At 48.8% G+C, this 24,209-nt stretch overlaps 1 protein-coding gene across 1 annotated transcript in view; it reads left to right on the top strand.

The window, feature by feature from the left end:
* The window catches only part of CSMD2 (CUB and Sushi multiple domains 2), a 575,968-nt gene that overhangs the window by 450,116 nt on the left and 101,643 nt on the right, over positions 1-24,209 (top strand). Inside the window, exons 27-31 of the mRNA XM_012812368.1 lie at positions 1,792-1,983; positions 6,940-7,078; positions 11,233-11,420; positions 21,928-22,122; positions 23,096-23,212. Coding sequence (XP_012667822.1) covers positions 1,792-1,983; positions 6,940-7,078; positions 11,233-11,420; positions 21,928-22,122; positions 23,096-23,212 — 831 coding nt within the window. The remainder of the gene's footprint in view (positions 1-1,791; positions 1,984-6,939; positions 7,079-11,232; positions 11,421-21,927; positions 22,123-23,095; positions 23,213-24,209) is intronic.

Genomic DNA, 24,209 nt, shown 5'->3' with positions numbered 1-24,209 from the left:
GTCGATATAAAAATAACTGTGGCAAGCTCATTCCAGGCAGAAGGACCAGCATGTGCAAAGGCCCTGCAGGGAGGAAGGGACATGGGGACTGAGCTTGCTGTATTAGAAGATTTTACAGATGTGGCTAGAGCATAGTGATAGCAGATCATTGATGGTGTTAATGATTAAAGCTGGATAAAGGAAAGGATAGGTTTTTAAAATGTCATCTCAAAAGAAGGGAGCTTAAGCTAGGATACCATATACCAAGGTTGGGAAACATTTTCTGTGATAGACTAGATGGTAAATATATTCAGGTTTTGTGGGCCATGCAGTCTCTGTCATAACAACTCAACTCTCCCAACATAGCACAAAAGCTATGATAATGTGTGAGCATGCCTGTGTTCCAGTAAAACTTTATTTACAAAAGCAGGCACCAGGGCCAGACTTGGCTGTGGACCACAGTTTCCTGTACTTGCCTTAAGTGTTACTGAGTATAAGGTGTCAGGTGCTATGTCCAGATTCACATACAATCCTAGATGCTATAATTAGTGACATCAGTGTGTGTAGTTCCCCTAGGTCAGTGCTTCTCAAACTTTTCCACTGAAGTCCTCTTAATAGTGGAAGAGAACGGGTGCATATCTCCAGATGGTCTGGAGGGTATAGCAAGCACAAAACCTCCTTGAGCCGTCGTGGTTTTGCTTAGAAACTAATAGGAATTTCACATTCTGCTCCAAAATAAATAATTTTGCCTAGTGTAAAAGTAACTTTTCCTGAAATTTTTGAGAAGATTTACTGACACTCCAAGCAAATGAGCAGTACTTATCCTGTGGCATCCAGAACTTTCTGCTGACCACAGTTTGCGAGGGGTGACAGAGCTGCCCAGGCGCTGATGTCAAATCTGGGCTTTGAAGGCAACTGGGTTCATTGCAGCTGTCTTAGAATCCTTTCTCTGGTCTTAATCTTACACAGTTTCCTCTGGTGTGTTTCCTCGTGCTGCGTTTTTTCATTCATTTTCTCATTCATTCTTTATTCATTTATTCCTCCCTTTTATCATTCATTCAGTGTTTGCTTATAAAACACCTGCTCTGTGTTAGCCGAGGTTAGGAACTAGACCATCAGCAAATCCAAAATTCCTGAGTATTTTGGATTTTTAACGCACCTCAGCTGCTTATGTTTATTTTGAACTCTGCTCTGCCACTTGCTATGAATATCTGATTTTTCTTCAAACGTGGTTTCGGCCTGATGGATCCTTGCTAGTTTGCCCTTCCAAGAGACAGCATGGTCATCACCTGACCTCAGTCACTCCCTGCAACTTCCCGCCCACTGCTCAGCATTCAGGCAAGACAGCTCTCAAACTCCTTTGCAGACCCTTCTCATTGAATACATAAAGTCTAGGCTTAATTATCTCCTCTCTCTCTCATACTGATCACAGTTGCATTTTACAAAATTGCAGCGTTTTGTCTATGTAACAATGCTGTAGTCTTAAATCAAACTGAACTCAATCCTGCAATCATAGCAGTGCAATCAAGCTTAACTCAGAGTATCTCGTGACAGTGGATGACAGTGATGGTGAGGATACAGGTAGAATGGCGGTAGTGATGGGGGTGAGAGTAACACAGCAATCACAGGGGTAGTGGAGGCAGTGACAATAGCAGGAGTGAGAATCATACAAATGCCAATGCTGTGGAGGTAACGATGGTCGGTGGGGGCAGTGGCACTGGTGATGGCAGTCAGCCATGGTAATGAGCTGGGTGCCTCTTGTCTGGCAGACCCCCAGGCAACTCCACTCGCCCTTCTACTTTCTTGCCACAGTGTCCACAGCAACGTCCTGCAATGACCCTGGGGTCCCGCAGAATGGGAGCCGGAGTGGTGACAGTTGGGAAGCCGGGGACTCCACGGTGTTTCAGTGTGACCCAGGCTACGCGCTGCAGGGAAGCGCAGAAATCAGCTGTGTGAAGATCGAGAACAGGTTCTTCTGGCAGCCCAGCCCGCCGACGTGCATCGGTACAAAGCAGCTGCAAGGCGCTCTGCCCTTTGGGCCCATGGTTGTGAGCTCCAGGCCCCTCCACACAGGGGAGGCTGCATCCTGAGCCTGGGGCCCGGAGAATTGGAACAGATGAAAGTCATGGGAAAACCCGGTTTGCCCAGCTTTGCACACGTGTGCCCACACTCACATTCCCACGTTCACACTCGACACACACACTAGAGATTCTTCGCTTGCTATAATGGGCCCAAAGATTTCCAAGCCTGGCAGGTTGGTTCCTTTCTCTCAGGAACAATGAGTCACCTTGGGGAGTAAGGGTCAGCAGGCTCCCAGTGGCCCTCTGCTACATGAAGTACTAGCAGGACACCCACAGGCTCCGGGTGTAAAGAAAAGAAACTCCCTCTTCCCATTCTCAAGGAAATTATTGGTTACCTGGGTTTTGGTTCTTTAGATCCATTCTCATTCTTAAAACCTCCCCATTTGACAGATGAAGAAATGGAGGCCTTGAGACTTGTCCAAAGTTGTGTCACTTTGAGGGTGGGACCTGAATAATCCTGACTACTTAACATGGGAGGTGGGGACAGGAAAGAAAGAAACAAAACCCCCAGGTTCTGCTCAGGCCAAATAATGAACGCATTTCGCTCCGGTGTCAACACTGGCTGTCAGGAGACAAGTCATTGAGGCCTTCCCGGGAGCCTGCCCCATCCTGGGCATTTACTTAGATAACCTCATTTAACTTTCTCGGCCAGCTCTCTGAAATTAGCACCGTTTCCTCATTTACACTTGTGGAAACTGAAACTTAGACAAATTTGGATATCTTGCCCCAAATCCCAGAGCTACTATACAGCAGAGCCAAGATTCACACCCGCACCAGTCTGAACGCAAAGGCTCCCATCTTCCTCCCTCCCACGCCGCCTCCCCCGCTGGAGACGGGTGCCAGGGACTTCCCGAGGCACCCTCAGTGGTGCCCATGTTGGTCACCCCTCTCTTTAAGCAGGCCAGTTGGGAGGCATTGTCCTGCAGCTAAGGTCTGGTCTTTCCTAATCATGACTCTGAGACACTAACTCCTGTTCCTCAGTGGGAATTAGGAGTCACCTAGATTTGCGGGGCAGGAGTGTGGTGAGTGTGTGGGGACAGGAGGCTGCTATCTCCATTCCAGAACCAGCTTGGCTCTTAGCTACGTGTTGTGCCATGTAGGAAAGAGCACGGGGTAGTGAAGGAGACAGATCAAGTTTAGCTTCTGGCTCTGCCATTTACGAGTTCCGTGGCCTTGGGATAATTGCTTCAACACTCGGAGCCTGAATTTGCTCATCTGTGCGGGTAAATACACTTCCCTTATGGCCTTGTGTGGGGAGTATCCGCAACCTTAAGAAATACCATAGTAACTTCCCTCCACCCCTCCTTCTTTCAAGTTTTGGGAATCACTTCCCATTCCTACATCAGAATTCCAACTGGCCGAGGGAATTCTGGTGAGGCCCAGGAGGGGCTCCCATGACTTCTGAGGCCCCTTCCATAGTTAGCATTCTGGAGGCTGCAAAGCCTTAGATATTTTATAGAAAAGCAGGTCCTAAGACGAGATTGTCCCGGGAGGAGAGGCGGGCTGCGCTGTGCTAAGCAGGTGAGAGTGGCAAGTGTGCAGGAGGCAGGGCAGAGAGGTTAATTCAGCTTTCACTGCCCATTCTTCTACACTCAGCTTTGGGAAATGTTCCTCGGGCAACAAAATAAATGCCTTTGCCTCTTCTCTGAAACAAGCTAGAAATCCCAGTGACAAGCTTCTAATTTCCAGCTCCCTGGGCATTCTGCCACGAGGGGGCTAGCTGGCCTGGATAACCCTTCATTATAGGGAGGAAACAAATGTTTATTGTCTCCCCGTGATAGGCACTGGGCTGGGCATTTTTAGCTACATTATCACAATTGAAGTCACCATGTGGTGAGTTGAGTGCTCAGGATGCCAACTGCCTGGCTTCACGTCTGGCTTCAGCTCAGTGGCTGTGTGGTCTGAGACAAAGTGCTTAACCTCTCTGTGCCTTAGTTGCCTCTCTAGTAAAATAGAGACTCATACTAACCCCTTGTAGAATTGCTTTGAGGATTAACAAAGAAAATATTGCAAAGCACTTAGAACCGTGCCTGGCTCATAGTGAGCACTGTTAGAGCTGTTATCACCACTCCTCTTTGGCAGTATTTGACAGATGGGGAAATGGAGGCTCAGAGGGGTGGGTGGCTTGTCCAGACTCACATGGCCAGTGGGTATCTTGTCAGAATTTGAACCCAGGACGGTATGACTTCCAAATCAATGCCCTTTTCAGAACTGTCCCCCTCAGCACACTTTATGGTCACCTGGAAGGGTCAGCAGGGTGTGTCCACTCCCTCTGGGACAGCCAAGGTTTAGTAGGTTCAGCTGGACCCCTTGAGCAGCCCTGAGGGGCGGGAGCCCTCCTGTTGGTGAAGCAGCCTAGGAGTCCACCCAGAGCCTTGGGGCCCAGTGCAGCTCATGCCAGGGTCCTAAGCGGGAAGCAGAAGCCTGATGCCAGGGAGCGTTTGGGAGAGTCAGAGGCCCAGAACCCCAGCAAACTGAGAGCATTTAGGGGGTTGGCAGGAGAGTAACAGGAGCAGTGGCAGAAACACACAAACTCCCCTGTCTGTGGCAAACTTGCTCAGAAGCCCCTGAGCTGGCAAAAGGAGGTCAAGCCTGGTGATCCTTGCCCAGGGCAGAGGCCACATTGTGCCCCCAGGGAGGATTCCCCCGGGGGGGGGGGGAAATGCCGTGACACGTGCTTTCTGCTCCCAGTGGCTACACTGGACTCTTTGTAGGCTGGCCTGGGCAGGGCCACTCTCTGGGCTGGACAATGGAGTCTTGTTTTGCTCAGCACAACATTCTACCCTGGTGGTACAGGCCTCTGGGCAGTCCCAGTTATCTAGCCTTCTGCTCTCAAGGGGGTTCAGTGAAGGAAGGGCGAGTGGGATACAGGCAGACCTGACACAAGAAGCCGTCCTCGCTCATAGACGCTCTCACAGCTGGGGCCTCTCCCCTCCTGGCCTGTAGGGAGGAACACTCCTCCTCTCCCCCGACCACCACCACTGACTAAGGCAGCAGGGAAGGGGAAAGTGTCAGCCTCTGGAGCAGACTGCTGCGGGTTTGAAACTCAAAGTGACTGGGCAAGTTACATGACCTCTCTGAGCCTCACTTTACAAATCAGGAAGAAGAACTCAGAGTCCACTGAGTTATTAATGAGACGTAAATGAAACAATGTGTCTAAAATGTCCTTTGTCACATCTTACACATAACAGATGCCTACCTGAGTATTTCTGGTACTCGGGTTGGTACTGGAGATATATTTTTTTCCCATGGAGAAAAACACAGCACTCGTGACCACTCAGGTTTTATGTTTGATCGTGTCCAACTTTTATGGCCTGACCTGAGCTCCTGTCATTTTTTTCAAGACTTTGTTAGGGACTGACCCAGCCCTTTAAGCTTCACGCTGAGTAAAAGCCACCGCGTGAGGCAATAAAGCTCAGCTCGATGACAACCAAGTGGCTGCTGGTCTTAACTTCCATGCTTGGATATGCGCCCTGGCTACCACCCCCATCCTGGATCCAGTCCTCATCCTGGATTTTCTGGCCACCCCTTAAACAGCTCTCTGTGCCCGCTGTGGGCTCACTTTTTGCCAGCTCCACACCCGATCCCTGATGGTGCGCTGTGGTTTTGAGACCAAGTCATATCCATAGTCTTCTAAGCCCTCTTTTCCTGTTAATGACCCCGTGCACTGCCCAGCTTCTACTCTGTCCAATCCTCATGCCACGGTGCACCAGCCTAAGCCATTTAGGGAGAGACCTGACTCAGGATGTGAGGAGCTGCCCAGAAGGTCCCTGGGTGAGTGGGCTGCTGTATCACCTGGCCACCCCCTCCCTCCCCACCTGCTTGAAAGACCTGTCAACTCAGGGTAGGCGACCGCTGTGGACTAATTGGGGATTTGTCACATCTCCACACAACTGAGGTACACCACACTCTTGGACAAGGGTTTTTGGAAAGTTGAACGGCGTCTGCAGCCTGAGCAGATGCCAAGAGCACTGGCAGGGTTGGAGACCGGCTGTGCTTGGCAGGTGAACATGACCATGTTTTCTGCTCCTCCTGACAAGGAGTGTGCTGGCACTTGCCATAAATTCCCACAAAGCGCACCTGGAAACTGGAGGTCAGGATGAGAAAGGGGACCGTGTATGTCCTGTGTCTGAAGACAGTGATAGCTCTGGGTATTGACTATACCAAATGCTTTATCAGACATCTCCAATAGCCTAACCCACACCCCACAAAGAAGATAGGTCTCTTTAGAATGGAGGAAGGATACTAACGTCCAGAGAGGTTAGGTAAATTCCCAAAGATCGCCCAGCCAGGAAGTGACAGAACCAGGGTTTTTTAAAAATAATAATAATAATTTATTGACACAAAACACACAGATCATAAAATTACCCATTTTTAAATGAACAATTCAGTGGCACTTGGGATATTCAAACTGTTGTGAGACTACCACAGCTATCCCGCAAACATGCCCAGCACTCCAGAGTAAAACTCCATCATTCTGTCCCCCACCCCTCAGCCCCTTGAGCCTGTCGGACTCAGCCCCTCTACCGTGCCTTACCAATGCCCATCAAACTGTGAGCAGGGGCTCAGCGCCTGGAGCACAGTGGTTACGGTGCCAGCCATGTACACCAAGGCTGGCGGGTTCGAACCCAGCCCTGGCCAGCTAAACAACAATGACAACTGCAACCAAAAAATAGCCAGGCATTGTGGCAGATGCCTGTAGTCCCAGCTACCTGGGAGGCTGAGGCACAAGAATCACTTAAGCCCAAGAGTTGGAGATTGCTGTGAGGTGTGACACCATGGCACTCTACAGAGGGTGACATAGTGAAACTCTGTCTCAAAAAAAAAAAAGTGAGCAGGTGAAGGGGACAGCCTTGGCCCTCTCTGTCTCTCTCTTCAGCTCCCTGCGGGGGAGACCTGACGGGACCATCAGGAGTCATCCTGTCACCAAATTACCCAGAGCCTTACCCACCAGGCAAGGAGTGTGACTGGAAAGTGACCGTCTCGCCGGACTACGTCATCGCCTTGGTATTTAACATGTATGTACCTTTCCCCTGGGCGGGAGACAAAGGGTTCAGAGCAGCTAGTGGGGTTGGGACCGGGTCTCTAGGTGAGTAGGACAGGCTGTGAGCAGAGGCCTCAGTTCCGTGGACGTGAGGAGGGTGGGTACGCACCAAACACTGTTCTCGGTGGTTTCACACGTTATCTCATTTAATCCTCACAATAATGTAGGAAGTAGCTGCTGTTATTTCTGTCTTGTCCTTGAAGATGCGGAGATTCAGAGAGGCCAGGCGTGCTGCCTGCGTCCTGGCCGCCTCCTGGCCTCTGGTCCCCGCGCTCTGCCCGCTCCCTCCATGTGAACGGACCCTGGCCTAGTCCCCTATCTGGCTCTCGGGCTCTTTCATTCCGCTTACCGGGGAGCTCTTCAAAAGAACCACCTCTGCCTTTCCCTACTCCCTCGCCTCCTGGTCGCTCTCAACCCCCTGGAATCTGGTTTCTGCCTCCGCGGTTCCACTAGAAACTCCTCTGATAAAAGCCACCCACGAACGCCTGGCTCCAAACCAAACAGAACTGGCCACGTTTCATCCCACTCCGCCTCTGGGTCACCCCCCCATGCTCACGCTGCTCTCTCCACTGTCTGGGAAGTGGCTCTCCCCGGTTTTCCGTGCTCTACTGTGACTTTGTGTGACCCTATTCTCACCCCGCTCCCTTTGCCAGGCTTTGTCAGGGCCTCCCACCCACACCTCCTTCCCGGACAGGCTCAGCACCCCCACGCTGCTCTGTCCTCTGGTCAGGGGAGAACCCCTCTTTACCATCTGCCCTGTCTTCAGAGTGGCAGGACTCCGGCCAGCTCTGGGCTTCTGTCTGGGCCTGCAAGCACCTTAAATGAGGGGGTCTGAGCCCCAGCATCTTCCTCCTCCCCAAGAGCAGCTCTGTTCTGGGCCTGGGCTGGCACTGGGCCACTCTCACGGCTTCTCCATCCTCCCAGCTGCCATCCTGCTTCGAGCTCTTATCGTTGCCCACCTCTGTGACCACCCTCGTCTCCTCACTCATTCCTCTGCCCCATCTTGCCTTCAGCGAGCTGTCAGAGTGAGCTTGTCACTCAAAAACGCTGAAATAACCACCCCAGTTTCCATTTTAACATCCCATAATGATAGTGCTCAGCAATAAGAAAGAATGAGCCACTGATACATGGAACAACGGGGATGAATCCCCAAAATATTATGCTGAGCGAGAGAAGAGACACAGAAAAGCACAGTGTGTGACTCAGCTCGCAGAAAATTGTAGGATCGGCAAAACTAATCCATGGTGAAGAATTCTGATCGGTGCTGGCATCTGGGGTGGGGAAGCTGGGCTGGGAGGACCCAGGGACTTCCTGGGGTGGTGGGACAGTTCTGAGTCCTGATATGCACGTGTCAAAACTGACACATTTCACGGTGTATAAATCATAGTGCAATTTAAATACAAGGAAACAAACAAATAGTTCCTTTGTTTTTAAAATCCTGCAATGATCTTCTCTTCCTTATAAAGGCTGGAACTTCGGAGTTTCATTCCAAACAGCCTGACCCCTGCCTGCCTCTGCAGTCAGTCCCCTGACTCCATCCCAAGCCCTAAGCTCCAGCCAGCCTGAACTTCTGGTTGCAGGGCCTCGCAAACTCATCATGCCCTTGTGACTTTCGCCCCTGCTTCTTCCCTGAGAGCAACTTCCTTTGCCCTCCTATCCAACCTCTGAGGTCTTTGCATCTCCCAAGACTCAGCTCAAGCCCGACCTCCTCTGTGAAAGCCTCACTTTCTGCTCCCCTGAAGAACCTTGTTTTGGACAGAGTTTTTTCTTTCTTTTCTTTTCTTTTTTTTTTTGAGATAGACTTCTCACTCTATAGCCCTGTGTGGAGTGATGTAACATCATAGCTCACACCAACTGCAAACTCCTGAGCTCAAGAGATCCTTCTTGCCTCAGCCTCTCAAGTAGCTGGGACCCACCACAACTCCCACTAGTATCTCTATTTTCAGTAGAGACAGGGCCTCACTCTTGCTCAGGCTGGTCTCAAACTCCTGAGCTCAAGCAATCCACCCGCTCTTGGCCTCTCAGAGTGTGAGGATTACAGGCATGACCCAGCACCCCCAGCACGGGGCAGCCTTTATACTTCACTCTGTTGTTGACACATCTTAATCCTTCAACTCCAGGGCTGGGGGCAGGGTGTGGCTTTCTTCTTGCACCCCATTTCTATTTCCAAACCATCACTCTTCTTCCCCTTTTCTATGAGGGCTATTTCAGCTCTGTTTCAATCCCATAGCCTCACTTCTCACGCCCTGCAGCACCGTGAACTTCCCAAAGGCAGGGGTGCTGTCTGTGAGGTCTCCGTATCCTCGGCACCTTGCACAGTACCTGGCATATTCAGGGTTCCCAAATACAATTTGATGATCGTAGGAAGAGAGGGACACACAGAGGCAGTTATTTAAGAAGTGTCAGTGCCATCATTTGTGACCAAGACTGACTCACTCCAAAACCTTCCTTGGTGACTTTTAAAAAAGCAGATGGGTAGAAGCTGAAGTACAGGGGCAAGAACAGTGTCACCCAGCAGTGGAGTGGTAACCACACAGCTGACATCAGCACGAGAAGGGGCCAGGTGGGAAGGAAGCCCATTCTCCTCTGGCTCTGTGCTTCTCCCCCCGCCACCCTTCCCTGTCTCTACCAGCCTTACCCCTTTGGTCATAGAGGTGCATGGCCTCCTCTCTGTGCCATGTGTCTTAGCTAAAGCGTAGAACGGCCATTTCATTCTCAGTCCAGCTAGATGATGTACAGTAAGTCCTCACTCAGCATTGCCGGCAGGTTATCAGCAACTGTGACTTTAAGTGAAACAACATAGGGCAGGTCTTCAAATAATATTGTTTTTGCCCAGTGTCATTTTGTTGCAAAGTTGATGAGAGAGGAAAGAATGGTTTTGTTATATTAATACTTCATTTCACTAAAGTTAGCGTTTCCAGGAGTCTGTGGGTGACGTTGAGGACTTATTGCGTATCCCAGTCCACGGCTGGGCATGAATGAATCTGCATCCAGAATCAGTTCCCTGCAAGCCCCTTTACTTTGCCACTGGGGTCATCTTGGCACCCTTGACTAGTGTCCTTAGAGTGGAATCGCTGTATTACCAGGCAGATGTATGTTCAGATTCAGTGGATAACAAGGCAACAGGCTTCCAATGTGGTTGAACCAATTCATACCTGCACCAGGGCCCGGGAGCTCTGGGAGCTCCATGTTCTTGCCAATACTTGGCATCCTCCATTATTTTTCATTCCAGCCATTCCATTGGGATAAATTACAGTCCTGGACTCTAATATTCAATTTGTTAAACTAAGACAGTTTTTTAAATGGATTTTTCTTCACGCCAGGGCCAGGATAATTACAAGAGAGGCACACCTGTGGGCCCTTGGGGTAGGAGGGGAGCAGCCCCTAGGGCAGTGTGCTTCAACTTTTTTTATCTCATGGCACCCTTAACCTATGGGTAAACTTCCACAGCACACTTAAATTAATGTTGATCAAAAAAAACCCCAAAAGAATATACTTGCTGTGCTTTGAACTTCTTTTGAAAATAATTTAATTAATGATCTTTAAAAATGTTTGTGGCACACCTATGATCCTCTCACAGTGCACCAGTGTGCTACAGCATACAGAATGAGAATCACTAGTCCTGAGAGAGCTAGCTAGGAATTGACTCTGCGTACAGGTGAAAAGCTAGGGCCCTTCATGCTAATAGGCCCCTTCCTGCTTGGAAAGGTTCCCTGATGGCTTCTGTTAGAAAAGGAGGTCCAGAGTGGCACAATTTGAAACCCTTGAGCTTCAGGTACCACACCTGCCTTCTGGGCCTATGTAGGCTGGCAGCTCGGTGTCTAGCGTTGCTGACTCATTTTCCCTTCTGGATTAGGGGACATGATGTTTTCAGCTCCAGAGTTTTGGATGCTGACTGTGGACTCTGCCTCCTCTGCCCCCGAGCCCACCTTGTCCCCCTTCTTACCTGACTGAGAGGTCACCAGGGCTTCATCCTCGCCCTGCCACCAGCCAGTCCTCAGGGTCGGGTACCAGTGGGGTGGTGGGCTTGCTTTCTGGAAGGCCCCATCCTTTGGTTAAGTCTGAGGCCCCAGCATGAGCCTTTATTTGACCTCAGTGGGGTGGGGGTGGGATGTTTTTGTTCCCCAGCTTTAACTTGGAGCCTGGCTATGACTTCCTGCATATCTACGACGGACGGGACTCTCTCAGCCCTCTCATAGGAAGCTTCTATGGCTCCCAGCTTCCAGGCCGCATTGAGAGCAGTAGCAACAGCCTCTTCCTCGCCTTCCGCAGTGACGCAAGTGTGAGCAATGCCGGCTTCGTCATAGACTACTCAGGTAAGGGCCCTGGTGGCAGAGATTATCAAGGGCAGGGCCAGCCAGACTCAGCAGGGGGAGAGTGTGGTGCAGTGAGGACGCACTGAGTGGGACCACAGGGAGCTCGTGCAGCAGCTGCCTACAGAGAACCTGCCTTCCCTGCGGTCCCTCAGGTGCCCTAGTCCTTCCCACATATGCCCCAGGTCTGGGAGAGAAGGGAGCCAGCTTTCTTCTTGCATCTCATTCTTATTCCCAAACCATTATTCCTCCTTTTCCCCCTTTTTGTGAGGGTCATTCTTAGCTCTGCCTCAGTCTCCTGACCTCACTCCATACCTATCGGCTAGTAGCTTCCTGGTCACTCCCCTTCGTTGAGTAAGGTTCTGACCTCAACGCCTCTCTTGACCTCAACACCAATCTTCCTCTCTACTCCAAAGCCTCCCACTATCCTGGTCAACTTGAACACCCATATGAACAGCCCATCCTAGGGTCACAAGGCTGGGACTTCTGTCCCCAGGACACTCCCTGCCCATACTCTGGCACCTTGTTATAGACATATCTCTTTCTGACACCTCTTGACCACATTTGCACATCCTTCCAGATGTCTTACCCCATCCCACCTTTGAATTAATTAAGGCAAGTTCGTGGCATAGGGGTCAAAGCCAGGAGTCAACAACTTTTCTCTTTAAGGCAGTAAATACCACAGGTTTGCCTATCACAACTACTACTCGGCTCTGCCGTCGTAGGACTAAAGCAGACATGGACAAAACATAATGGAATTGGTGTGGTTGTGTTCCGGTAAAAATGCACTTGCCTGGTCCAAAGCATAGGCTGTCAGACTGATAGTTCATGCATTTATGTTACCTCTCAAAACCTCCATTTCTTCATCTATAAAATGACAGCAGGAAAAAATACCCATCTCAGAAATAGAAGATGTCCCCAAAGTTGTCCTACATCGGGAGAATGAGAAATGGTAGCTAAAGGTACCTTTATGTACAAAATATTCTTTATAAAATTTGACAAAAAGGTGGCCAATACCTAGAGAATATCTTGTAAATATTTTGTAAAAGTTTATAATGGATATTTTGTAACTCAAGGTACATATAACTGCAATTCCCCATTTCCTCTACTTATGGTGACTGTGGGGACATCCTGTATTATAAAAATCGATGAGTCCAGACATCGAGGTCCATGGTGCCTGGCACACCTCACACATTCTGTCTTGTTTAAAGGTTGTTAGAAGAAGTAAGAGTAATTCAGACTCTTGGGCACTCCACTTTCTTCTATTGTTAGACTCTTTCTGACCTTTTATTCTTCCCCAATTATCCCCAACCCCATTATCCATATCTTGGCTCCATTTCTTACTTGATTTGTGAGCTCGGCAAGTTATTATCTCTTGGAACATCATCTACAAAATGGTCGTAATAATAATTACGTTGCAGAAGGTTAAGATTAAAAGATATTTTATACATGCATATTTTATACGATATGTGTATGTATGTATGCGTAATGCCCAGGATCTATAACACTCCACCGATAATCTAGAGATGATCGATTTTGTTTTTGTTACCATAACCCAAGTTCACCCAGACCTCATCAGCCTGTGGCTACAAATGGGATCACATTACCAGTTAAAATTAAAAATTCTCTGGCTCGTATTCCCACTTGCAGAATGTAGGACCTCAGCCACCTTTTAAAGTGTCCCTTAATTAAATATTTCTGAACCCCAGGGAATATCTCCCATGAGCTCACACATAATGCCCCTCCTAACCGCTGCTAACTTAGTGTTTACCAGCCACCAGCGCTATCCTGTGTACTTCACATGCATCAGTTCATCGACCTCCCCACAGCTCTCAGCTGCCTGCTATTTGATAGATACACTTCTAGAAGATTAGTGCGCAAAATAGAGAATGTTTTGCTTCTAGCTCCACAGCATCCCCTCTTCCTCCAGGTGTCTGCCATTTGTCAAACTTTCTGTATCCAGACCCTTCCCCACATGCGGATCTCAGATCAAACACTCAGACGTTTGGCTTTCTGACAGAAGGCACGACTTAGGCCCTGCCTGGGCTTTTCCACTACTCCACCCACCAACATTCCCACTGCCGTATCATCATCATCATCATCTTGTTATTATTCAATTCTTCATCCATGTTCCCATCAGTCCCCTCAGTTTTCCTGCCCCCTGGTCCTTCTATTGCATAAACTTTACAAACCTGCACCTTTTGTTAAACCCACACCCAGGCAGCTGAGGCCAGCTGAGCAAGCATGATGCTTAGAGCCATTCCAAGTAATGTCCTTAAACCCCAGCTCAGCCTTAGCCACCAGCAGAGCTGCCCCTGACTTCTTACACCTGAGTTAGTTCTTCTCCTTAGTGGAGATTCTAAAATTTCACCCCAAATGTCACCCTGAGAGCTCATTCTGATAAGATGATTTCATTTCCTCTTCCCTGGATATACAGTAAGCTATTGATTAGAAACTCCACCAAATTACTCTTCCATTACTTGTTCATGGCAGCCTGGCTCTGACCATCCCCCCGGCCCCAGGTTTTCTCCAGGAAAATTCATGGGCTAAAAGCCACACCTCCAAGGCCTCCTTCCCATGAAGCTCTTTCCATGTCAGCTATTGGTCCAAGGTGGCATCTAGATGGGTCCTCAGATCCAAAACACAGCCCAGGCAATCAGGACTTCCCAGCAGCCATCAGAACCAGCCAAGCGGTGGAAGAAAAGCCAGTTACTAGGGAGAGGTGAGGGGGAGGTGCAGCCTCCTGGCCCCCCCTCCACTGCTTCATTAGGCTCTGTAGTCCAAGTATCAAGATAAAGATAAATGCAGGTATTTGGGATGTTTGGGGTTCCTGCTGAGAACCTCAAGCTGCCTGCCTTCCCAGACTGCACAACTCCTACTGTTAGTCACCCCCTGCCACCTCCCAAGGCCTCTGGTCTGGTAGTCCCTTGGGTGCAACCCAGGGACCCCTTCCCTACCCTGTGGCTCCCCGTCTTGGGATCCCTGGATGCCTGGAAGAGGTCTACTTTGCTATCGGATTCCATAGTCTGGATGATACTCTCCCCTGCTCAATATCTTCCTGTATAGGGTGGGTGCATCACTTGTTAACTGTGTGATCTGAAACAAGTTTCCTAACTTCTCTGCTTTCTCATCAGTCAAAGGGGGATAGTGACATGGAAGAGCCCTTGCGAGGGTTAGTGAGTGGGCACACACCTGGCAGAGTGCCCGGTACCAGTGTAGCGAGTGGGCACATACCCAGCAGAGTGCCCAGTACCAGTGTAGCAAGTGGGCACACACACGGCAGAGTGCCCGGTACCAGTGTAGCAAGTGGGTGCACACCCGGCAGAGTGCCTGGTACCAGTAGCTACTTGCACTTTGATCCGCCCCTTTTCTACCCCACTGCCTGTTCCCTGTGTGTGGTATTTCATTTGCTGTGCCCTTGTTGAGAAGAAGAAGGATACAGACCCCTCTTCGCGGGACTAACCCAGTGGATCACAGTAAATTTCTTTTTTGTTTCCTGGAGACATGAGTGCCAGCACAATGTTTTGTGTGTGAATGAGGGTTATTCATAACATGGAAACTTGGGGGAAGGTTGTCCATAGCAAGGAATTTAGACGTTCTGCACTCTGTGAGTCCACAGAATACCATAGATGGAGATGTAACCCACTGAGGCAGGGCAGATCATCAGGAAGAGAAGAATTAGCACCCAGAAGTCATCTAAGTTGATGTCTTTTAGAGAAAGTCAGACTTCTGCTACACGTAAGGCAGAGGATCTGGGTCTCCTAGGAGCTGTGGCTTCAAGGGTCCTGCTTTAGGAGGTGAAGGGAGCCTCCAAAAGCCCCGTACAGAGAGATGTTGCTGATTCCACTAGACTTAACACTGTAAAAACCACTCTCCAGGGTCAAACCTTCCTCTGACCCAAGGCAAGGAGACCAAGAGGCTTTCTTCACATCCCGCCAACTTCCCATGTGGGAAGCTGAAATAGTTTGATTAAATCTTAGGGACTATTTAATTTCCAACCAAAAGCCTATTAAGGAAAAAAAAAGAAGAAGAAAAAAGAAAAGAAAGACATAATTTATTATAAGAATACAAGAAGCAGAAACCCACTCAAAACAATCCAAGACAAAAAGGAGGTGTTATTATAGGAAAACAACTAACGAGCAAACTAATTTAAGCTAAAAAGTGTTCTGCATCTTAACAATACAGATAAGGAGAACTCGGTCTAACACAAACTGGCAAAATATTTTCAAATACAAGAGCCCAAGGGCAGGAAGCATAAGGTCCCAGGGGCCAAAACCAAGATGGGAGAGTGAGGTTAGAGTGAGGCTGTCAGCCCCATCCAGGACCACTCCTCTGCCTCCTCCAGTCTTCTGAATATTTGCTGCATTCTCCCGTCTCTGCAGATCAGTGTTCCTGGCTTCTCTGTTCTCCTGGAATAGGTGTGGCTGCCTTACTCTTGACTTTGAATCATGTCCCAGTTTATACTCCAATTCCAGATCCCAAAGGGATCATCAGAGGGTCTGGTTTAATTCACACATCCACTGAGGAGCCTCCTGGGGTTAGGCTTTTGCACTAGGGACAAGGGCAAATCAGGCATTTTTATCCATTTGTTCATTCAGTCAATATTAATTGACCACCTACCATGTGCCAGGCATTGTTATGGGGTGGAGAACAGAGCAGGGAACCAAAGTCTCTGCCTCCATGGGGTTCACATCCTAGTGACAAGCAGACCCACAGCCGTTTCTCCTGCAGATGAGATGCTGGAGGCCCACCTAGTTGTGAGGCAAAGACGGATGTGTCTTCAGGTGTCTCTGTTCAGTTGCCCCTAGAGGTGGCTGTGGGGTCTTAGTGGTCCCTGGTCAGGCCTTCCAGGAGGTGATTCTAAATGCAATCATGCCATATATCCTTACATTATGCCCATTAAATAGGGACACACCCGTCTCCCTCCCTCCTCCTCTCTCCCCTCACTCCTTCGCTCTCCCCCCATCTTGAATTGAACTGAGGTTTTCTCTTATGTGGGCGTGTATTAGATCGTCTACTGGCTTCATATTAGTATTGAGTACATTGGATGCTTGCTTTTCTAGTCTTGCAATATTTTACTAAGAAGAATGTGTTTCAGCTCTATCTAGGTTAATAACAAAAGATGTAAAGTCTCCATCTTTTTATGGCTGAATAGTACTCCCTGGTGTATATATATACCACAGCTTATTAATCCATTCCGGGATTGATGGGCACTTAAATTGTTTCCACATCTTGCTGATTGAAAACTGAGCTGTGATAAACAATCTAGTGCAAATGTCCTTCTGACAGACTGATGCCTAGTAATGGGATTGTGGGATCAAATGGAAGATCTGTTTTGATTTCTTTGAGGATTCTCCATACTTCTGTCCGAAGAGGCTGTATTAGTTTGCAGTCCCACCAACAATGTAAAAGTGCTCCCTTCTCTCCAACTGTGGATTCCTATTAGACCATTGCTCAGAGACACTTCTCATCTGAATAATTCCTCTGGGTAGGTCTAACTTTCGCTAAAAGGAAGCTAAGGGAAGAGGGAGGATCCTATCTTTGGATACAGTTGCCAAAAGTGAGTCTAAGGATGTTCATTGTCTTTCTGCAGACCAGAGATATCAGCAAAAAAAATGGGTGGTGTGGAGAGACCTTTATTCTCCTCTGTGTGGTGGCCTCCCCACTAGACAGGGACAGGATAGTAGCACCGTGCATGCACGTGTGGGAGACCATTTACTCACTCAGCGTAGGCTTAGTGAAGTCTGACTTCCTGCCACACCCTGTGCTGGATATTGAGAATACAGCCCTGAGCAAATGGTCATGGTCCCTACCCTCACATACCTTAAAGTGAGTGAGGGAAACAATGACTAGGTAGATAAGCAAGAAATAAAAAGCTTAAGAAATTGAGAAGGAAAAAGAACAGACTACTTTGAGGAAGAAAAACAGGGGCCCCACTTCAGAATGGTGATTGACAAAGACTTATCTGAGCTCGAGCCACTTAGACAGCACCCTAAGGATTAAATAGAAACCCTCCTGTACAAGAGTGGGGGTGGGGGCACAGAGGGTGTTTCAGAGGGAAGAGTTCCAAGCACGTGTTAAAGAACCTGAAATAACTCAGGAAAGGCCAACACGAATCAATTTTTATCGGAAGGTACTAAAAAATATCTATTTTTCACGTTCAAGCCCTTGCAAGTAACACTGTGGGCTTGGGAGCTACGGCCAGATTTCCACACCTGCTACCACCCTCATTCCCACCACCTGCTGCCGCTGTGGGTCATCCTTTATAAAATCAAAATAAAAATATCTGCATTTTTGCCTATTTTTAAAGTAACACATGTTTGTTGGAAAAATTCACACACTATAAATGCAGATAAGGTAGACCCTTAAGAACATAGCATAAACCCCTGAAGCATCATTATTAATAACTTGTTATCTCATTTCAGGTATTTCCTATACATATAAAGCAATGTAAATTCTATACTGGGGTTGGCAAATGTTTTCTAGCCAGGGAGGAAATATTTTTAGCCCAGATGATCTCCGTTGCCATATTCAGCTCTGCCATTGGAAAGCAAAAGCAGCCACAGACAACGTGTAAACAAATGGCTGTGTTCCAATAAAACTTTATTTACAAAACCAAGCAGCCAGTGACCTGTGGGCTGTAGTTTACTGACCCCTGTTCTGTATGAAAGAGATTACACCATGTGTACTAATCCATGTAATCTGTTCTTTTGTTTTTATGTTTTTCCTCAACAATAAATCTTGGGCTTCTTCCCATATCTGTGTTCAAAGATTCGTGCTACTCTTTTTATCAGCTGCTTGGATTTCAGTAGATGCTCTAGTCAAGCCTTTTAACCGCTTCCTTACTGAGTGAATGTTTGGGTTGTTTTCAGGTTTTTTGCTATTAACAAAGTTTGGAAGTAAGCCTCATCTATCAGAAGAGAGAAGCTGGATTTTTTAATGTTCCCATTTTGGAGAACTTGGGTTTTATTTATTACCATCATCATGGTATTTTAGTCATTATGAATGAGCTCTGGTCTGGCAGACTGAAGATCTGATTTTGGTCTTAATTGTACCTCTAAATAGCTGAATGACTTGGAAAACTCATTGTTCTCTTTCATTGCCACATTCCTCATCTATAAGCCAAACACGAGCAAACCTGGCCCTGCGGAGGGTATCAGGAGATGCAAATGAGATGACAGATTGGAAAATGCTTTGCAAATTCTGAAGTGATACTCCTATGTAAGGGGCTATCATCATTATCATTATCCTTGTCATTATTATTAATGTGATAATGCTTGGAATGATGAGCTCATCTTCCTCTGACATGTGAGTAAATATAGAACAGTCTGGAGATGGAATCATTGAGGTTGATTTTCCAAGCCCCAGTGTGTTCAGCCAGGCGATTCAGTCGCCATATATTAAGTCTCTATTATGTGCCAAATATGGCCAGCCCCGGTGCCAAGTTCTGTGCTAGTTGCCAGGATTGTGAGAACACCAGGTGTTGGTCCTTGTCCCTTAAGAATTTGGAACCCATTGGCAAGAAATACCTTTTCCAACCTACTAACATAATGTGATACATGCTGTAGCCAGGAGGCTGGGGGTACAGAATTCTGCCTGAAAAAAGTCAAAGTTCAGAAAACCTTCTCAAAAGAATGTAGGAGTTGGCTGCACAAAGTAGGGAAGAAAGGACATTCTGGAATCTGTCAAGTTCTGGGGCAGTCATACCCAATGGGGGTTCAGAAACTCAGCTGCTTAAACAAGTTAAAAGTTCACTATCCTTCTTATAAAAGAAATCTGGAGGTCATGACTTAGGGTTGATGGGAGGGTCTTCCATCCTGCTCTCCTGTGCTAGTCTGTAATTCCCAAGGTGATCTCAGATCCAAGATGGTGACTGAGGCTGCAGCCGTCAGGTCTGAGTTCTAGACTGAGGGAGGAGGAAGGAAGGAAAGAGGGAAGTGCCAATGAGCATTCTCTCAGCTGAGTCAACTTCCCTTAAGCAGCCTTGCTGGAAGTTCCACATTAAAATCCATGAAAGATGTTGATTAAGTACATACCATGTGCCAGGCACTGGAATACAGCAGTGAACAAAACTGAAAAACTGTCCTTCCAGAACCCACATTCTAATGGAAGAAGACAGAAAAATATAAGGTAAATATATAATAGATGAGAGAGTATTAATCACAGTGGAGAGAGAGCAGAGAGTGGCAGCAGAGAGCACTGGGGAGAAGAATATTGCAATTTTAAATAGCTGCTCTCAGAGTATCACTGAGAGAGAGACCCTGCTCTCAGTCCTGAAAGAGTTGAGTGTGGCTGGGGCAAAGTTCGCAACGGGATGACAGGAGCAGAGGTCACAGAGGGGGCCACTGGGGACTGCATGCACAGGACCTTGGAGGCCTGAAAGGATTTTGGCCTTTTCTCTGAGTGACACAGGATGCTATCGGATTGTTGTCAGCAGACATGATCTGAATCGTGTCTCCATCTCTTGGCCAGACCTCACTGCCTACGAGGCTGGGAAATACAGAATTTAGCTAATGCCTTGACGCTCTGGATAAAATCTTGGTTCCACTGTGGAGGGATGAAGAGGGGAAATGGATATTGCCAGCCTCTGATGACCTGTGGCAACTTGGTTCCAACTTACTTTTTCTGAACTTCAAGTAAATTTGACTCACTTTGAATTTATAAGAAAGGACAGATGAAACATAAGACATGGTAACGTTTCCCTGCTCGCCCATAAAACATACTGGGTGGGCATACTTTAATAGGTAAAAAATGTTTCCTAATCAAATGGATATATCCATATCTAAAACATAATAATTAAATTCTGGATATTTATACAAAAACTTTGTAGCCTTGTCTGCCAGTGTGTTTCTTCCTCAATAAAATAGAAGAGTCGCCTGTGTTTATATGTATGTATATATGGTCCCTGTAACTCTGCAATTCACATATGGGTCACCCAAATGCCAGTTTTATTCTGGCCAGAGCCACTAGGCTTATAGAGAGGACAGATTTGACCAAGAAGTCAAAGCAACACGTCACGGGGCACATGAGGAAATGACTGAGGGGTCCATTGTCTGGGTCCCACTTGAGTTTAAATGCAGTAGTATGTCCAGGAGTGCTCCGTGGTCAGAAGGATGGTCAGAAGCCTCAAATGCAGGAATAGCTCAACTTGACGGCATCATAGACTCTCAGGCTCCCGTCCCATCAGTCAGCCGGCTGATTGGCAGCTGAGTGGCAGCCTCAAGGTACATGGGTGATAAGTACCACCCTCAGCAAAATTTTCCTCCTGAGCCATTCTTCTCTGACAAATGAACCCTGATCCCTCCTCTTCCAGCTCTTTTCTCCTTAGCTCAGCTTTTTGAATGTCTGGATCCTTCTGCAAGTGCTGTCAGCACCTCCTTGTGAGCCCCAGTCTCTAGACCTCTCTGGGGCCCCCTCCCCCACTCCCGAGCATAGCCTCCAGGACTCCAGTGGAAACCTGTTTCTCAACTGCGTCTTCCTGGTACTGACTGGACTTGGCCATGCCCTGCCGCTGCCCAGCCCTAAGGACAGGCTTCATAAACTGTCAATGAGCTTAGAAGGATGGCAGAAGAAAGGCAATAGTGGATGGACGTGAGTGACGGCTCCCAGGTGCTGCTCAAGATTTCCAGCTGGTGGTGAGGGATGCTGTGGAGCTACTATTCCCAGTCCTCAGGCAAGGTCAAGTACAGTCTTGCCTGATGCAGAGGGACAGAGTAGACGACAGTTAGGCACATCATCCACTGTATGACAGACTGGGAAGATGCATAAGGACCAATCGCCAAATGAGCAAATCCTGAGGTTTTAATAAACCAGCAAGCACCCAACACCCAGTGCAAAGCCCTAGGAAATGGTACTGAAGACCTCAACTTGTCCCAGAGGTTGGATAACACAACCCAAAAGTGGAAGTGGGGTTTTCTACATCCTCTCTGGATCTAAGCATTGGTACCTATGCACTCACAAGTGGCTGCACCAGGTCCACCTCCCCAGCCAGCATATGGATGAGGCGGGAGGGAGAGGAAGAGAAAGAGCAGTGTCCAGAGCCACCCTGTCCACCCTGCTTCCCAGCAGGAGAAAAGTCCCAGGAGGCCTGCCATGATGGGGGACTAGTGGCTGAGCTATACCTACACACTGGCCTTTACTGTAGTGACCCTGCTTATGGCTGAGATGGGTCAAGGACCATTAGCTCCCACCAGTCAAAGCAACACATGCTTCCCCTGGGACGGAGCCAGAGGGGCATGAGACAGGGCTTCAGAGGTGTGGTTTGAACCCCTTCTTCTGTGGACCATGGCAAGAATGTGGGCAGGGAAGGGGAAATCTCCCTCTCTAATATGTTTTCCAGCCTTAGGTTTCTAACCAAGTTCAGAGGAGTTTCTAGACCTGAGGGCCTAGGACTGATGTGCTCCCAGCAGCTAACAGCAGTGGGATTCTACTCATGGACACTGCCCTAGGGAGACAGGCTACTAATGGCCCTCTGTGTGTGTGTAAGTGTGTTTGCTTTTCTTTTACCCAGAAAACCCGCGGGAGTCATGTTTTGATCCTGGTTCCATCAAGAACGGCACACGAGTGGGGTCCGACCTGAAGCTGGGCTCCTCCATCACCTACTACTGCCATGGGGGCTACGAAGTTGAGGGCTCCTCCACCCTGACCTGCGTCCTGGGCCCCGACGGGAAGCCCGTGTGGAACAATCCCCGGCCGGTCTGCACAGGTGCCGGGAGCCCAGGGATGGGGTCTGGAGGCGCTGAGGGCAGCCGGAGGTGGAAGGGGCTGTCCTCTATGGGAAGGGGACCGTGGTCCTCAGGGTGGCTCTTCCAAGTGGGGCCTGGCAAGCCAGGGTTTGCTATAGAGGAGAATGGCTAATAATGCACCAGGTATGCAGTTCCTGTCAAAATGTCATCTTTCCCGATCATATAGCATCCCCAACCCCGTTCTGATAGATGCTCATGTCCTCAGCAGCGGCCCCCACACATGCCACACCAGGGAGCCCAGACCAGGGAGAAGGAAGTTTAAAGGAGGCTCCTGGGAAATCACTGAGAAAGCAGATGTGTCTGAGTAGGGCCAGCCGAGCAGCCTGAGGCCAAGTAGGTCTGGGCTAGCCACAGAGGGGTCCTGACTAGAGAGCCAGAACCTTAGAGCATGGTGACCACCCAAGCTGAAGAGCCTTGGGGACCGCCTTGGCCTCAGTAGGAGAGGCAGGCTCTGAGGCCAACTCCTCGTGGAAATGATACATCATGGAGGGGAACTGAAGGTGGCTGGGTCACAGGGGCTGGCCGCTCTCAGGATGCTTCAGCTCCCTACTCATGCAAACACTACCTGCCTACATACAGACATCAGCCGTGGGGCAGCAGGTCTTTTGTAAGCAAAAGAATTCCGACTGTGCTCCCCAATCTGTGCCTTCAGGGACCAACGTCAATGTTAATGTTTCATAGTTAAACAGCCAACATCTGGCCAGGAGGGTCCACTCTTCAGGGTGAGTTTTGAGCTATGTGCCAGGCCAGGGATGCGTGTCCTTGGGCAGGAGAGGGCTGTGTCCTCAGAACTGTCCTTCCACACGGTAGTGACCACCCACTTCAGGGCAGCCACACCAGGGCCAGAAGCTCAAGCTAGAGGCAGAATGGAGGATGGACGCTTGGTGAGAGGCCCACAAGGTCACCTGGTTCTCTATCTGGTTTCTCTTCCAGCCCCCTGTGGGGGACAGTATGTGGGTACAGATGGAGTGGTCTTGTCCCCCAATTACCCCCAGAACTATACCAGTGGACAGACCTGCTTGTATTTTGTCACCGTGCCTAAGGACTACGGTATGAGATGTCTTTGTTTATATGTATTCTGAATCCTCACCCTTATCCCAAAATGGGCTACGCCTCAGGTCCTTCCCAGTTATCCCTCCCACGGTGGAAGCAGCAGAACAGCCTCCCAAACTGGGCAGCAGAGGGAAGAAGGGCACAAGTGAGCCCGTCAGAACCAAAGGGAGTTGGTCAGGAAGGAGGAAAGGCAAGGTGCCCCTGGGGACAGCCCAAGTCCAAAAGCAGCTGCTGCAGATCTAAGCCTGGTGGGCAACCAGGGGCAGGTGGCCAAGGGGTGGGTAGAAAAGAAGGAATGGGATGGAACTGGGCTTGGAAGTGCGGGTAAGGGAGATGGAGCCCCATCATTCTGGCGTCCCATCTGAGAACCAGAGCCTAGTCCAGGGGATATAGGTAGGACAAGCAGGAAAAAGGTGAGGAGCAGGCCAATGCCCTGAGAAAACTAGAGAACCCTCCAGATTCCAGGAGATGCAGGCAGAAAGAACCAGGCTTATTACCCGTTTGGCAGTGGGGACATTCAGGAGTCCTACAGCCCTTCAGGCATTCAAAATGCTGAAAGGCAACCAGGCGACTGATCATCCTCTTCATAGTAGGAGTAACAATTTCTATTTCTAAACACAGTTGGTGTAGGGTATGGCAAAGGGCATCAGTATATCTTAATCATCTAGGAGAGCTCGAGGCCACTCCAGAGACCTGGCTGCTTATTCCCAAAGATGGGATAGGCAAGCATGGGCCTTGGCCTGATGTTTGAGTCATTCACCAGAAGTTCAGTAAGCACCTCTTCCAAGCCCTGCAGAGGTCAGGGAACCTGCCTCACTCATCACTCTGTCCCATATGCCCAGAACTTAACACTATCCAAAATGATGTTGTCCATTTGCTTAAGTATTTAACTGAGTTTGGGGTCTGTTGGGGTTGCTTGTGACTGTCATTTCCCACTCTGTGAAAGGAGGGGCCCTGCTTCTTCTGTTCACCACACATGGGAGAGCACAGACAT

This window comes from Otolemur garnettii, unplaced genomic scaffold (assembly GCF_000181295.1).
Source record: "Otolemur garnettii isolate 467f Iridium unplaced genomic scaffold, OtoGar3 scaffold00204, whole genome shotgun sequence".
NCBI classification, from domain to species: Eukaryota; Metazoa; Chordata; class Mammalia; order Primates; family Galagidae; genus Otolemur; species Otolemur garnettii.
Note: the sequence above shows the minus strand (reverse complement) of the source record. Positions and strands in the feature narration are given on the sequence as shown.